The sequence below is a fragment of the Atta colombica genome, unplaced genomic scaffold, assembly GCF_001594045.1.
Source record: "Atta colombica isolate Treedump-2 unplaced genomic scaffold, Acol1.0 scaffold155, whole genome shotgun sequence".
NCBI classification, from domain to species: Eukaryota; Metazoa; Arthropoda; class Insecta; order Hymenoptera; family Formicidae; genus Atta; species Atta colombica.
In genome coordinates this window covers 2,053,509-2,070,131 of record NW_017259245.1, presented here as the reverse complement: position 1 = coordinate 2,070,131, position 16,623 = coordinate 2,053,509, and the positions used below count along the sequence as shown (strand labels likewise).

At 37.5% G+C, this 16,623-nt stretch overlaps 1 protein-coding gene across 1 annotated transcript in view; it reads right to left on the bottom strand.

Moving 5' to 3' along the window:
* LOC108685605 (B-cell lymphoma/leukemia 11A) overlaps positions 1-16,623 on the bottom strand; it is a 32,034-nt gene that overhangs the window by 11,291 nt on the left and 4,120 nt on the right. The window contains exon 2 of the mRNA XM_018190473.1: positions 814-1,263. Within this exon, the coding sequence (XP_018045962.1) occupies positions 814-1,263 (450 nt within the window). The remainder of the gene's footprint in view (positions 1-813; positions 1,264-16,623) is intronic.

The window sequence follows — 16,623 nt, the reverse complement described above, 5'->3', positions numbered from 1 at the left end:
TTTTAAATTTATTTTAAATAATATAATAATTTTAGTTGAATAAAATATAATTCTCTTTCGAAACTTTTCCTTTTTTTTTATAATACAATCATTCTGTAAACATGTATAATTCAAATTTACAATTTAAAAAATTAAAACAATTTTTCAATTTCGTGTTTCGGTGTTACGTAAAAAAAACCTGAAGCTAATGTAGTACTTTCGTATCTAGAATGTCGCGTCGCCAAATAAGAACGCTCGCGCGTTAAACCCTTCGACATACGACAATGTACTGCCTGACAAAAGGGGGTCAGAGGAGCGGCGGGAAAGGAGGCATGAGGGGCAGGTTCACCCCAATCCCTGAGCGGGCGGTTTAAATTCAAAAATCGAATTCACTGATCCATTGTTCGTGTTCGTTCGGCCAGGTTCGACATCATATGGCAGCCCCCTATAACTGTACTTTAAAACACCTTCTATCGCCCTTTTCGAACAAACCAACAATTCGCCAAACCAGAAAGATTCCGAAATATAGTTTCCCTGCACGATAATTTCCTCGATGCACACTTACTACGATATAGGAAATCCTTGATATATTTTCTCGTTCAGACCGTTGCCAAATTCAGAATCTATGATACAAAACGCGAAATTGGGAATCGGAAATTTTTAAAATGATTTCATAAGAGTTATTATTTTATGATTGAATCTCACGTTGCATATTTCATTTCACAACAATGCAAATTTATTGATTGGTTCTAACAATATGCTTCAATATTTATTTGTTACTTGAAATAAAATATGTAATAAAATAATCTAGAGAAAGAGAAGTGCAGAAATTACCAGAATTTACTGTGTTCGTATCAGCATCCACGGACTCGGTTTTCTGCTTCTTCGGAAGATCCTCTTTGTCCTCATCTGGTGCTTCCGTCCGTCTTTTTGGCGTCGAGCTGGCACTTGCCTTTAGGTCGATCGGACTTCCGGTATCCGGTCCTGGACCTTGAGGCGTTGGCGGACTCTCCAGTCGTCCGCTTCTCTTGTTGATGGGCGCAGAGATGCTGGGTACCGAGTTCAACTTCGAGTCCGGATCAGTGGTCTTCAGAGTGAGAGCGTCCTCTGGGTCGGAGTCCTCCGGCGCGGCCGTTGCCGGTGGACTGTGGCAGCCCTGGAGGGTGCTCCGACAATGATTGACCTTGTGCTCGATGAACCGGACAATCTCTCCGAGGGGGTAGGACGCCCTGCAGCCCCCGCATTGGACGGTGTCTGGGGACGTAGTACTTTGCGAGGTTTCCGCTGTAACAGAGAAAGATACATCTCGTTTAGATGGAATTTTTATTAAATAGTTGACGAGTTAGTATGATAATTCTTTAAATTCTTTGAAATCTCACTCTAAAGAATGAAAATTGAACCAATTTTGAAAAAAAAAATAAGATATCATTCTTTAGAGATTCACTCTAAAAATTTTAGGGAGAAAGAGAAATATACATAGTTTCGACTTTGTTACACTTATTTCTTATTTAATTATATAATTTTTATATATTTAATTATTATTTTTGGGATAGTAATGTGAACATTAATTTCTTGAACATTATTGTTCTTGAATTATTAATTGATAGCGATATTATAAAAACATTAAACGATCATCAAGATTATCGTTTTGAAAATAGGACTTTAGATATACAAGCTTTCTGTTTAGAAAGAAAATAATAATATTTCTATCACTGTTGTTTACTTGAGAAATAATTTTCTCTATATTAGTAATATAAAATTACGTTATTCAAATGATAATCATAAATGATAAAATTTGATGGTACATAATATTCAATTCTATTGTATAATAAACAGCACATTAATGCAATCGTGTTGCAAAAAAAGGAAACCTAATTATCGTTTCTGGACTCCAACTACGAATAGTGAAAGCAGTATCGGCTTATTACTATTGATATGTACATGTTATAGATGTCATTATATAACCAAGTGTAGACATATGTCTTGCGCATTATTCACAGCGAGGCATTAATCATTACAATTTACGATACCTATTAACTGACTGCAGTCATAATCCCGTGATGAGATATCAAAACGAACGATTCGATGAGCATTTCGTTTCGCTGGGAGCCGTAAAACTTGTATTTGTATAGGTATGTGTGTGTATGATAGCGATTAATTGAATTAAGGAAATCAAAACTAAACATTATGTGTATTTTAATGAAATTGAATAACGAGTTTGAAAACGTTTTCTATAACACATCTTGCTTTTCATAGAAAATAGTGAAAATATCAATACATAGAAAAAGAGCAGTAAGAACAGAGAAGAATTTTTTGCTCAAGTATATAAAAATTTAGATCGCGAGATCTGAAAAAAATTTGGTTGTATCATTATAATTATGTGTGATACTCAAATTATTTGCTAGAATATTAAAATTTTTTGCAGCGTCGTCATAAACGCTTAAGCATTCTGCATAATTACTTTGATGATCCAACAAAATTATTTTCAAATTTGATTTAGCAGCTAATTAAATTTTTAAATACTTGAGCAAAATCATTCTTTCCATGTATATTGCATATGCATAAGAAAATAAAGGGATTCTTTTCTTTCCCATAAAATTTCGTTTTTGAAATTAAAATTTCTTTTTTTTTTTATTTTCATGATTCAATCTTAGCCATTTCCTTTTAACGATAAATAGACCGCAGACGGTATTCGCCTAATCTGGATGAGAGAACTTTCCTCGTAACAAACAGGACTAATTTCCTCTTATGTAACCGTTATAATTCACCGTCGTCCAAGGGGCAAAGGGCCCGAGGTCAGCCGCAGACGTAACAATTCATTTTTGAGTGTCCTTCAAGAGAAACTACACCAGAACTCCTCGCGATGTCTTATGTCCTTTCTCTCATACATTTCGCGCATTAACATAGAGATTGGCAAGAGTTTCATACATCGATCTTTCCCTCGTCGAGTTGAGTGTCCGTATCTATCCGAATGGGAACACACCAAGCTCGCGATGAAACAAGAAAAACCCTCCACCGTCTTGGCAGTCGTTTTCTCTGCTCCCTTCCCCTTCCTCTCCCTTCGTTCCAGTCTTCGTTTCTCCCTTTGTCTCCGTTTTTGTTACGTATCTTTGTTTCACTTTCGTGGCGCTTCTCGAGGGATCTTCGCTTTTCTCTTTCGTTCGCTTCTTTATTTTTTGCAGCCTTTATACCCCTAACTACTGCTGTCTTCCTTCTTCGTTTCTCACTTTTCGTCGGTGCGCGACGGCGTTCGATTCTTTCTGGGCGGAGCTCGCTTGACCAATGGCCAGGGCGCAAACTCGAGTATGCTTCAACCCTTTAAGATGTGAATTACATCCCGATTGAACTTGAGTTATAGTCAGTTTTCAGCCGATTATAATTATTTCTAAGTAGAGAATAATTAAAGAAATATTTGAAATAATTATAATCGACTTTTATAGTTGTTTTTTTTTATATATACTATAAAATATTTAGGTAATTTATTGAATTTATATCGAGACAAAATTTTTATAATGAATTTTTAATTATATCTGATAATTATTTAATTATATCTGAGTATAAGTCTCTAAGAGATTTTTGGCATCCTGTTTTGCATACATTGCCAAATATAGAGAATTTATTGAACACAAAGATTACCCGATCTACTATATATTTATAAATTCTCTCACTTCCTAATGACATTGTAAAATTACCACAGCTCAAACGATATATCTCGGCAATAACAATTCCATAACAATTCATCGATAGCGCTTCGATGTATTTTCTTTACAACCAAGAACAAGGCTATAAAAATATTTTTAATAGATCTAAACTATCGAGAGATTCCGATAAGAATCAATTTTTCAAGCGCTTTACCATTCAGAATCGCTTCATACGAGCAGTGAAACTTTTTTTCACGGTTGCTATCTGCAGCTTCTCGTTTTTCACCGGAAGAATGACGGTAGCAGGAAGCGAGATAAGTTCGCAAAGTCTCGATGTCTCGAGACTCGTGTTCGAACGAGACAATTGTGCCTCGACGACGTCTCGCATTCTTCGTAGGAACGCGAGATTTTAATCGCGTTTGTCCGAGATCGTCGTTGACAATCGAACGCGAAAGAAAGAAGGGAGCAAAATAATGATGGTAAAAATCCGATAAAATTTTCGATAAAAATCCCGGAGGTAAGGCGAAGCGACGTCTGGTCCTGCTTGTGGTCCTGTTGCCAGTGAAAAAAAGAAAATCGGTCGAGTTGGATACGACGACCGAGGAGAGGTTTAGCGAGAGCGAATGGAAGGAACGGTGAGTTGCCTGAATGGACTCTCTCGGATCCGTTATTCGCCTACGATTCAAAAGCGCTCGGTTAGAAACAAGAGACGCGCGACCGGTCGTTAGCGACAATGGGCTTTTGTTTTTTCGGGGGCAGATGTTGGACCAAAACTGTCGGCAGCGTAGAGAACCCTCCGCAACCCCTGCGCGAGAACCGGCAGCCTTACGAGCTTAAGGTGAGCGAAGGAGGAAGAGAACGGAGTAGACACGTGTCTCTTCGCCACTTCATAAATCACCCGCCTATTTATCCACGTACATCTTCTGCCACCGTTTAATGTCGTTTTTTTATGCGATGTATGATCCGCAATGCATTTCGTTATATTGCAATTTTATTGGAATCTGCATAAAAAACAAATTTACGGAATACTTAATACATATTTCTTCAAATAGTTCTAAGTAAACATTTACTTACAGTAAGTGAATATTTACTCAATAAAAAGTGATAGTTAAATCAAATTGAAAATTTCTCTACCAAATAAATATGTTTACATTTAGTAAATATTTACTTAAAACAATTCAAACAAATATTTACTAAAATTTAGTTTTTTTCAGTGTAAACGTTACTTCTCTTTCACTAAAAATTGTTCTAAAATAATGTATATTTTGAAAACTACGGTAAATGTATTAATAAGAATATATACATTAATAACGAACAAGGAATATATACATTAATAATAATCAACATAAAAAAATTGTAATTTTTTCACATTGAAATTTTTCATTAGATATAAAAAATAAACAACCGAGGAAAAACTTGATATTGATATTAAGAAGATAATTTGTAGTTCATTAATTTAGAAACATTTTGAAAAATATATTTTCAAATAATTATTTTACAACGAAGCAACAAAATGCTCATTAATACAATAAAACATTTCATGTGGAAGATCAGAAACAATTTTATTATCATTATCAGTATACGAAACTATTAGATTGCATACACATTTCTGATTTTGATGAGGACAATTACTTGCCGCATAAAAATAAACGCGTTGCATCTGAACGAATCACGTATGCGGGAAAGAGGGGAGAGAGGATGTGAATTGCCAGGAAGGAAGATAACGTAAAAATATAATATTGCCCGGCGAATCTAAGTTGGATTGCTTACAAATTGGCCTATACATCCGTAATGTTGCGATCACCAAGCCCAGTGGTCCCTATTGTGGGCGTCCTTGTAATTTCCATCCACGAATGGAAGGACGCGGAAATCTCTGCGGGAAATGTTCCGAGGTTATTAGTTTTTCACATTAATTTTCCTTCTTATGTCCTTAGCAAGATACGCCAGATCGGTCGGAGAATCGATTCTTCGCGATAGTTTGTGTAGGATACTATCAATTGTTTTTCTTTAACATCCAACGCAGATAAATCCCGATTCTTGATTGAAAATCAATTTAATTTGAATTTTATGATTTACAATGTCGATTAATGGTATAATCCTTACGAGATGGATTTAATTTATAATCTTATAAATGTCATGGCTATGCTATATATAATATTATTATATTAATTTTTAAAAACGCACACGATTATATTAAAAAAAAAGTTATTTATTTTTGATTGAGAATTCAAAGTTGAATCTAAATTTGTTTCTTAATTTGTTTTTGCCATAAAAGCGATAAACATAGATCATTTGTCATAATGTCGAATCGTAGCCTAACATCTAATTGCCTTTAATTTCACGACAATACTTTAATTCCTTGCATTATGTTTGACCATCGGAACATTCATTAGAATTCGACGTTTTTTCACGAAATTTTCGTTAGATTCACGTGAGTGCACATAGCTTGCACACAGAGAAACGAGCGAAGATATCCCGAGGCGGTATCCTTGTTAGAACATCCGTCCTGTCAAAACGTCCAGAGGACACATCGGAGCAATTGAATTACGATCATCCCCAGGGCGAGTTCCGACCGTAACCAATAATTCCATTATCCATTAGTATTGGGTCGCGGCAATTTCCTTCGCCGACCGAGGAGGTATCTCGGACGCCCACCATCGTTGCCACCGCGACGCGACGCGACGCGACGCGACGTACGTGGCAGCCGATCTCCCGGCGAAATACAGAAACCGATCGGGAAAACGGATAGATTTCCGGCACACGTCTGTATCGACGCACCCGAGATGGACAGATCCGTGACGTGATCGCAAATATCGTCTTATCCATAATAGAATGTCGTCGCGACATTTATCGGCGTCTGGAACGTCATACTTTTAGCTATCTAAAAATGATTTCTTCTATCATAATTTACTATAATCCGATATACGGTGGTACATTTGCTTTTTTTCTCATTTAAACTTGAAATCTCTTTTATATTCGTATATAAAAAGCATAAAATTCTTTATATAACAAATCCAACATTGAGAGAACAATGCATTAAATTTTAATAAATATTTATTTGAATAGTGCCAACTAAATATTTTAATGAATATTTATTTATTAAAAAAATGATTATTAAATTAAATTAATGGTTCTTATACCAAACATATCAAATTCAGTAAATATTTAGTTGATGCTATTCGAACAAATGATTTACTTAAAGTTAAAATATTTTTTATCAGTGAAGATATATTCCAAATCCAAACAAGAAATTGAAATCTTTAAACATCTCTTCATGCTCGATGAGTCGTGATAACATTTGGATGGAATTCTCCAAAATTCCCCCAAATTATATATCTTCAATACCTGAGTAGCATCATATATTCACGTAATTTCTTGCAACGCTTCATCGCAGGTTAAGTTATCTGATTATCAACGCTGTATTAATGTCTTGCGCAAATCGCCTGATAAGAGATAACATCGCTTGCGTAGAAACTGCCGACTTGTTCATATCGGCCATAATTACCTTTATGCGCCATTGCTCGTCGTCCTGCGCCAGTTATTACGTTACAACGTGTATCCGAATATTCCTGTTGGGGCCAAATTCACTGTTAGAATCAATCGTGAGGATCGATCGCGCGGTTGTGGATTCCGATTGAACGCGACGCGAAATCGCCGTTCTAGCGAGGGCTCTTCGTCCTCGCGAGCGACGCTTTCGTTTAATTTTCGGGGAACGCGGATCGATTCTCATTGCCGTGTACGAGATCTCATTTCGTCCATGTTCGGATGCTGACTGGAGCATCGGATGTGTACAGGGCCGGCCAAGGGCCCCGACAGGATATCAGAAGAATAGAAAGGACCTACCGGCAAGCGCACTGATGGAGGGGACAATTTTTATAACCCCCACTTTATATTATGTTGTCCTCTCTTTCGCGTTCTTTTTCCTTCTCTTCCTTATATCTCTCTACTCTTTCTATTTCTCTCCGAAAACACCCTTCGTCGTCGAGTTTTTCTCGCGGGGTCGAAGAGTTTTTCGAGTTAACCCCGACATGTTTTACCACCGTACGTTTCGTTCTATCCCGTACAAAGGATTCAAAATGGCGCTTAGTGCGTAGATCGTTTTTTTTCTCTCTTACAGGGCCTTCCACTCTGTCGCATCTCGTGTATATACGTCGTGAAAAAACAAGACCAACCAGAAAAACGAACTCCGTTTGTGAGCGAACTAGATTTAAGACAGACCAATGGTAAGATCTAAAGGTCCATCGACCTCGCTCTGACAATTGGATCGATTTTTTTATTTCGCCGTAGGTTTCCTCGAATTTCTTTGACTACCTTTTTCGATCTAAGGACTTCCCTCTGTATCTTCGATATCATAAACGGTACCTCTAACGGGTTTTCTCTTTTCAAGTGAAATAGAGGTTGAACGTTTTTTTTAAACTGTCATTGACCTCGCTTTGAGTAGTGAGGGTGCATCAAACTGGATGACCGCAGGTAATTTTCTAAGATTTTGAATTACAAAATTTTTTATAAGATCTCATTTTTATATATATTGTTTTTATATATATTTTATATATATTTTATATCTCATTTATACTTCGTTTTAAGAATAGTAACATTAAAATAGAGTAAATGGAAATAGTTCTTTTGTAGTGTCAGAATAATATTTAGAATATAATCTATAATTATGTCTTATAAGAATAACTGCAGAATATTAAATAAAACTAAGTTAATACATATGCTATTTTATTCTTGTTAATCCCATTCTTAAAGTTGGTGTTAAAACTTCATGACTGCAAATGATTTAAGGTATATATACATATTAGTAAATCTTTATCAATCTCGTAAAAACGTTAAAGTATAAATTATAGTAACGTATATTTGCTAAATACTTTCTTGATAATATGAATATGAGTTATTTAGAACAATAGAATTAATTTAATACTTAATGAATTAAAAAAACTATAAGTGGGATTTAACAATAATGTCGCTATATATCGTGTTATGAAATTTTTCCATAATTCATCCCCCCCAGTAGTAAACTCTGCTTATGTTCAATAAATCGCACGATCTTACAGAACAGTACCCTCCTCGGAAAGTAGAGCGTAGCCAAGTCGTACCAAAATATCAGCTCGATCTCAAGCCGAACTACGAGAATGAGTGCCGAACAAACGGGTGAAATCAGTGACCACATTGGATATCAGAAAGGCCTCGGGGAGATCGGAGCCGCTAGAAAACTGCGTTCCACTGTTCCGCGCTCGACGACCAGACGGTTATGAGAAATATGAAATCTGGTTCTCACGGATTCTGAATGGGGTACAGGCGGTCTCTCTCGCGCATAGACGCTCACCATCTCGCTCGCTCTCGCGATCCATCGCTCCACATGCGTATCGTGGGAGGATCTCGAGACCCGCGGGTCGCCCTTTGTGAACCCGCCAGCAGGACATTGTCCATTGAGAGAACGGGCAAACAGGTCCTAGAGAGAGAGTTGACCTGTCCCTCCCGTACCTTTTATTCGCGCTCCTTTCAAGAAAAACCCCTTTCCCCGATTTTTCGATCAAAATAAATCATATAGGCATATAGTTATGCGTTCGCGAACATACAGCTGCATTGCTTCGTGACATGCGGCTGCTTGGACATCACGCGGATTCCGTATTCGCGTCTACCTCGTCCCGTCGTGCCCCCGCCGTGTTTTCGAGAGTATTTCTCAGGCATGGCCATGCGTGGCCTTTAATGCAGCGCGCGATGCGTTTCACCTTTCGTGAGACTCAGCTTCGACGTTTCTCGCATCTTCGTGGACTCCTGGGAACTTCGTCGTCGCGTCTCCAATCGCCGCCGCAATCGTTTTCACAACTACGCCGCGACTTTACGGTAGACGTGGGAAGACGACCGGCGATACGGAACGAAAAAATTCCACATGGTTTCAAAATTTCGCAAGATTTCATTTAACCGACTAATAATGATTAATTAAAAAAATAATAATAAATTGAAAAATGAAAATATTACGTGATTGTTATACATTTTTATATTTTAATCACGCATAGAAAGTTGGGGTTATTTGAAATCTGATTATTATTAATGTTAATATAAATATAAATAAATTAATATTATACAAAAAATTTACGTTGGTGGGAATATAAAATAAATCCTGATAGGCCGGCGCTAACATGATATCATCCCATTCAACTAGGATCGCGGACATGTTTTTCATCCAATGATGATGAAACCACGCACCAATGGTTCGTTTCCATGTTGGCCTACAGTGCCTAACAATGATGGAAAAACAAACGGCGGGCAACGAGAGCGGCAACGAGGATCGCCAATGAAAACGCGACGAAACGCAAAGCGCAAAGCCGCACCGTGGCTTTGTATTGTCCAGCACCGTGGTTTCACCCTTTTCCTCCCACATCCTCTCTCATCTGCTTTCTCTCTCACACTTGCCCGTTAATTAGAAAGTTCCGCGGTAAAGAGACGAAAGAGGGAAGGAGGGGGATAGGGAACGGCGGAGGCTGGGGTTTCGTTGTTACATTATTCAAAACGTTTCTCCTCTCCTCTCTTCTCCCTCCCCCTCCGCGACGAAACTCCACGTTACGCCACCGCAAAACATCCAAATGCGAACTTTTGACAACGCGCGAAGTGCCGAAGCGTGTCACGCGAAATAATTAACGATCGCGCGAGTTTTCTCGGGCGAGAATTAATGCGCGCGTGGCTCGCGAAGCTCGTCGTAATTTTCGAATTGTGCATCTCCGACGCGTCGCGCGGAGATGCCATAGTTGCGAACACCATACATCGACGCTTCGGATTTGCGAAGTGCAAATTTATTCGTGGCACTTCGCGACTGCCTAATATTTTGTTTGTAACTTTCCGTGTGTGCCCGCGATTACTAGATCAAAATTACTGTGTATTATTTATTTTAACTTTTTTTTTGCGTAAACGATATTATTTCTTCAGAGAGATTACATATCTGTTAAATATATACGATTTGGGCTCTTTGTATTGCTTTGTTTACACGGAAAGAATTATTTTACTTAAGTATTTAAAAATTTAGCTAGATACGGATCTAAATTTTGTTGCACTGTTAAAATAATTACGTGGAAATCTCAAGCATGACGAACACTGCAAAAAGTTTTAATATTCTAACAAGCAATTTGAATGTTCTTACATTTATTTTGATGGTTCGAGAAAATTATTTTTAGAACCGTATTTAGTTAAATTTTGTAATATTTCAGCAAATATCCATGTACTTTTCTACAAAAATTATCTGATGATTGAAATTAATTTAAAAAAGTATGGTACTTTTTAAAATTATGTCCAAATACTTCACCGATATTAAGTTTTATAGCAAATTTTTTTATTCATGAAAATGTAACTTTTCATATTAGAATGATTATATAGTCTGTAATTCATATCTCGATAATTTTGTCGATTTTTTTATAATTGATTGGTGCTAACGGAAAATATTATTTGCATCTTGCGTTTGTAACGAATGATGACGTCGCAACCATTGTAATTTCCGCGCGTCCGATTAAGTGAGTAAGAAACTGTGACCCCAATCTCATTTTTTTATAATAGTATTCTTGCACTCGGGGCCTCCTGCGGACCTGTCCTGCAATTGGTCCGGTCGTAACAATGGACTCTTCTCGGCCAGTCCTTCACGCTTTTCTGTCTCCTTGTCTCGATCGGGCTAAAAATCGAGAACCCCGCCGTGCAATTCTACGTCTCGCAACCAATCGAAAGCCCTCGTATTTGAAAGCTGACAGTTTTTCCACGTTTTATTCCGCCTTCCAGTCATCGAGCAATGGCCGGACGTGATTTCTCGCGTCGCCTTTTGTTTCACCGCTTTGCCTCAGTCTCGTCTTTTTGACCATTACGTCGCTCCTTTATGTCGCCCATTATCGCCTTGTCAAAGCAAATATCCGATCTGGCTTGCCGACCCGAAAATCACGTTCGACAGCGTCATTTCCCCTTCCGGCATTCAATGACATACTCCTTATGCTATAGATCAAAGAAATTTAGACACTAATATGATTTGTCAATATTTAACAGAGATAAATATATTGGATTTATGTGCTTACAATACAAATACACAATATTAATAAAAATGTTGAGGACCATGTCTTTTTTAAACTTGTTAATAAGATAAAACATAGTATAAGATTTTGGAACAAAGCATTTAATGAGTTCGGTCTTAATTCTATATAAGTATAATCTCGAAACTTCATTTTATTACGAAAAGTACGATAATCCGAAACTTATATTTGAAACTGTGTTTTAATTCTGATTAATTAAGTAGCTCAAGGGTTTTCAAGAAAAGACTGTAATACGAATTTGTACTCATTAGTACTATCACAATTTGCATTAATTTTACCGCATTATAAAATATAAAGAACGTTTCAAAGAGATGTTTGATGCGTATCGACACGAAAGTTACAGACTATACGTAAGATTAAGAATCAGTTCTAACGTTGAACAACCCCATTGTATTGTTGCTTCATTATAGCAATCTTACTGCGCGGAAACATTAAAAGCGTGAAGACAGTTTCGTAGAAACTCGGCTTCAGACACTTCCTTAGTAAATACGACTTCCTCAAGGTCTCGCCGACGCGACCAAGAGACAACGAACCCGTCAGGTATCGAACGCGTATGATTCGCGTGAAAAGTAATGTTCAAGGACGCGTGTTCATTATGCGAGAGATTTTTTTTCTTCCCTTTTAATTGCTTGCTTCCGGTATTCCGGAGTGGTTCCGCGAGTGTGCCCATTAAGAAACGGGAAAGTAGTTCTCTGGTCGAAGCTTCTGCGGGGCCAACGTTCGCCGTGGGGCCAAAGGCGAGAGAGTACAGAGAAAGAGAGAGAACGCATAACTAGATCCAACCTCGAACCCGACGAGTCCAAGGGAATATCTATAAAAGCATCACGTTCCTCCCTATTCCCCTGAACTTGGTCTCCAACGCGTCGTATTTATAGAATGCTGCGAGACGCCGTGTATACGCACCACGTGGTTTACATACGCGCGCCGGTCGTAGAGGATTAGATTATAACGGGTGGCCACGGAAGGAAATCCTCGGATCAGTAACCTAAGAGAGCTTGCACATGCTTTCACACACAGTATAAATTATCACTCTGTTTAATGTTGCTTTTAGTAAATCGAAGCTGTTTCTGTAGGGCGTATATGTGTCCTGAGTGAGAAGAGTATGTAAATACTTCTCAAATTTCTCTTTATAACTTTAAATTTGAAGTGTGTCCTATTAATTTTTTTTATTCGTTAACTGAAACAAAAGATAAAACGCTATAAAAAATAATTGTTTTTATAATAGTATAGTTCTCAAAAATACTTTTAATGTATAATATGTGACACGATTTGTAGAAGGACAATAAACAATATCGTGAAGAAGTAGTTACGTTTATGCGATATTGAAGTCGAGAACAAAATAGATAAAAAAATTATGAATAAGATTATTAATGAGATCTTAATTAGATAGATCTGACGGATTCACTTGTGAACCGGTCAGATCAGATTGCTTCACGGAGGGAGATGCACGGAAGTGACTGACCCTTGTCTGATGACCTCGTCGGTGATCATCCGGAAAGGGGACCGGCCACCTTGTACTTCCTAAGTGGAAGGAGGCGCTTCGTAGTGACCCTTGGTCAGGTAGCCGATGGAGAGTCGGTCCATCCCCTCTTCCTGCTTACCGACAAGTGAACAGCCGACAAAGCGTATAATAATACGAGCAGATTATCGTCTCGAAAGGTGTTCGCACCTCGGGAGGAGGGTCTCGGACAATGGTGGACAATGGACCAGGAAACCGACACCGCAAACAACATAAATTTTCCTCGCAGCACCTCCTCGTCGCATGGACAGTCTCGACTTACCGACGGACACCTCTGTGCCCTTCTTTTTTTACAAGTGCAACTTGATGCTGTCTCGATGCTTTTCTTCAGGGCGACCGTCTTTCTCCGCGACAAGATCAGCTGGCCACCGTGGACGCGCTTGTAAATCCATTATTTTGAATAAAAGTCGAAAAATGACCCGATCCTCTTCAAAGTCTATTCTATCTTCTATAGAATCGTTATTTGAAGGGACAAAATATTTTCGCTTGTGGCGACATTAAGACGATGAATGAGGATTTATCTGCGATGCATAATCGCAAATTATTTCTCCTTCTTTTCTTAGCCTCCTAAATATTTAATTTCGTTAATGGAATACTTTTCGTTGAGAAATGAATTCTCAATAAAAAAAGTTTAAATCAACGTTGCGAATTTTTTGAATACTTCGCTCATCGCCATTCTTTAATTATCAGCCGAGTTTTTAAGTTACAACTCTTCTTATTCTGCACAAAGAATATAAAATCAATGCGAAAAAAGTAATTTCTCGAAGAACTCAGGGTCGATATATGGTGCAAATCAGATTTATCAGTTTCATAAGGTATCGATCATATTTTCCCGTTTATCATTTATATCCGCATTTATCGTAAGAATACGACTGTTCGCGCAAGATTTCGCGATCTTAACCCCTTTTTAAGGGTGGGTGTATCACAGAGGCCAATAAGTCGGGTCGACGAGTCTCGCGAACGAACCAGACGACATCGTATTTTAGCCGAAATTGCCCACCGGCAGATTGGATGGACGATATACAGCCCCGTTGTTACTGAGTTCGGCGAAGACGTGGAGAAACTGTATCGACGTCGTCTGTCCTGGCTGGTAGGACCAAGAGGATTGAAGGAAAGTCCAATGAGTAATTAATGCTTGTCCCATGTAGTCCGCCCCATTTTCCCCTGTAACTAGTTCGATGCTCCGTATCGGAAACGTAGTTTTCCGTCCTGCACTGCTTCACCTCGCCAGTTTCTTTTCGATATTATATATTTAATCGCAATAATTAATAAATGGCGCGAACTTAGCCGAGCTTCCTTCGGAAGATTGAATAAGGAACTTTAATATATTTTCGCGCACTATCATACCTGCTAATTTTAATGGATCGAATTGACGTGACAAAATTCGTGAAATGAAAAGATATTTAAAATTAATTGTCAGCGTTTATTCATATTTAATTTTATTCCTCTTCTTATTCTTATGCGAATTTTAATTTAAGTTTTATGTTGAAATTATTTCTTTCTTATTCGCTGTTTTTTTATTTTCGCTATCTTTCACTCCATTTTATAATCTATATTATTATTTAAATTTGCGAAAGTTTACTTTTCTTGTAATAATAATATCCTGGAAAATTGTTTCTTGTTATTTTTTAACTAAGAAAGAAGCTTATCAAGATAAATATTAACATTCAGTAGCGAACATCAATACGATATCAGACAGTGATGAAGTGGTGCCATCTCGATGTCGGTCTCTGAACCGATTTCTCAAATTCATTATTAACATATATTAATTAAATTAAAATATATTAATTAGAGAATATTATTAATTCCAAGTCTCTCACATTAGTCATACGATGATGAATCAATAACAATATCTCTATTTAAACTTTTTATTAGCTTAATGTATATTACATATCAATTGAATTATTTGTTCAAATATAAGCTCTTCAATATTAAATATAATTTTTATTTCGAAATTTCGATTTGATTAATACTAAGATATTGATAATGCTATTAAAACGTTTTATTTGATTAAATGTAACTAATTCAAAATTTGTTTTTTTTTGCGAACAACATATTTATCTACTACATGCGTTTTCTCCATAAAATAAGTTTGTTTTAATCAGTGTCATCGTGCGTAAAAAATCGAAAGTGTCTTCGCCTTACCTGGTCGCGTGCTGGATCCTGATACTAAGAAGAAGGAAGGGAAAGGATAGAGAAGAGGGATCGTGAGAGGGAGACGGGCGCAAAGGAAAGGGTTCGCCACGCGCCCGACGCCCTAAAGGTTAATCTAGAAAATCAAATCAAAGCAGTTTTTTGGTCGAGGACTTGCCAGAGACAGACTTAGAAGTAAGAGAAGTTGGATCCGTAAGAGGACGAGAGAGTGACGTGAGAGAAAGGAGATGCGAGGAGGAGACGAAGGGTTTCCGACGGGCTGTGCATCAAAGACAATATTCAACACGTACGCTGTACGCAAAAGGCGCATATGCCGCGCACGTGCCGGCGGGGGGCAAAGCTTTAGCGCTCTGTTTGCTAAATAACATCCTTGGAAGTACCTCGAGACTAGATACAGGGCGAGCAAGAAACCCTTCTCGCGGGTCAGCGGGTGTAATTGCGCGCTTATTAACCTTTGCCGCGTTGCGTTTGCCTATCAACAGAAGAGCTTTAAATTAACATAATTAATTTTCATACGTTCTCCAACTACTTCTGCGTGTCAATGAATTGAATATTGTAGATATGTAGTTGTCCAACATTTTCTGGATAATTATTTTTGTAATAATTACATTTTTTAATGATTTTTGCCTGACGTAAATACAACTGATTTAAATTTCGACAATTTCTCTAAAAAAATAATTAATACTTCGTCGGAAGAAAATTACTTCGAAAAATATTAACGCTACTCTAGTGAAAGTAATTAGAAATGATTGCGCGATGATAGTCATTCATGACAAATCGCAAACGCACGTAGACAATGCATGTGGCTAGTTCAAGAAACTTTCGACGATGAATGACAATGCGGGCTGGACAGTTAATTAATCATTCGGCTTCTAACACTTGAAGGCTTATTGCGTTGTTGCGATACCTACTGCAGACTCTATTGACTAGAACATTAAGTGTGGTTATCACACATAGTCAAAAACAAAACGCAAGCGGCGAATGATTTACAGCATTAGATTGTCTTGTTGTTCAGAATCCATGTCTTGTTATCCAAATTTGCAAAAGACTTGCGGTAAAAATTATGGTCTTAACATTACCTTGAATTTTATATCATTCGTCGGTAGTGAAATTTCATATTTGGGAAAATATGTCTGATATCTTAATGCCGCTGTTTAAGAAATGCATATACAAATATATATAATGATAAGTATGTATCTTGTACATTATTATCATAGAACACGATATATAAAGTATTCATGAAAATTTCTGCTATCAGCAATGC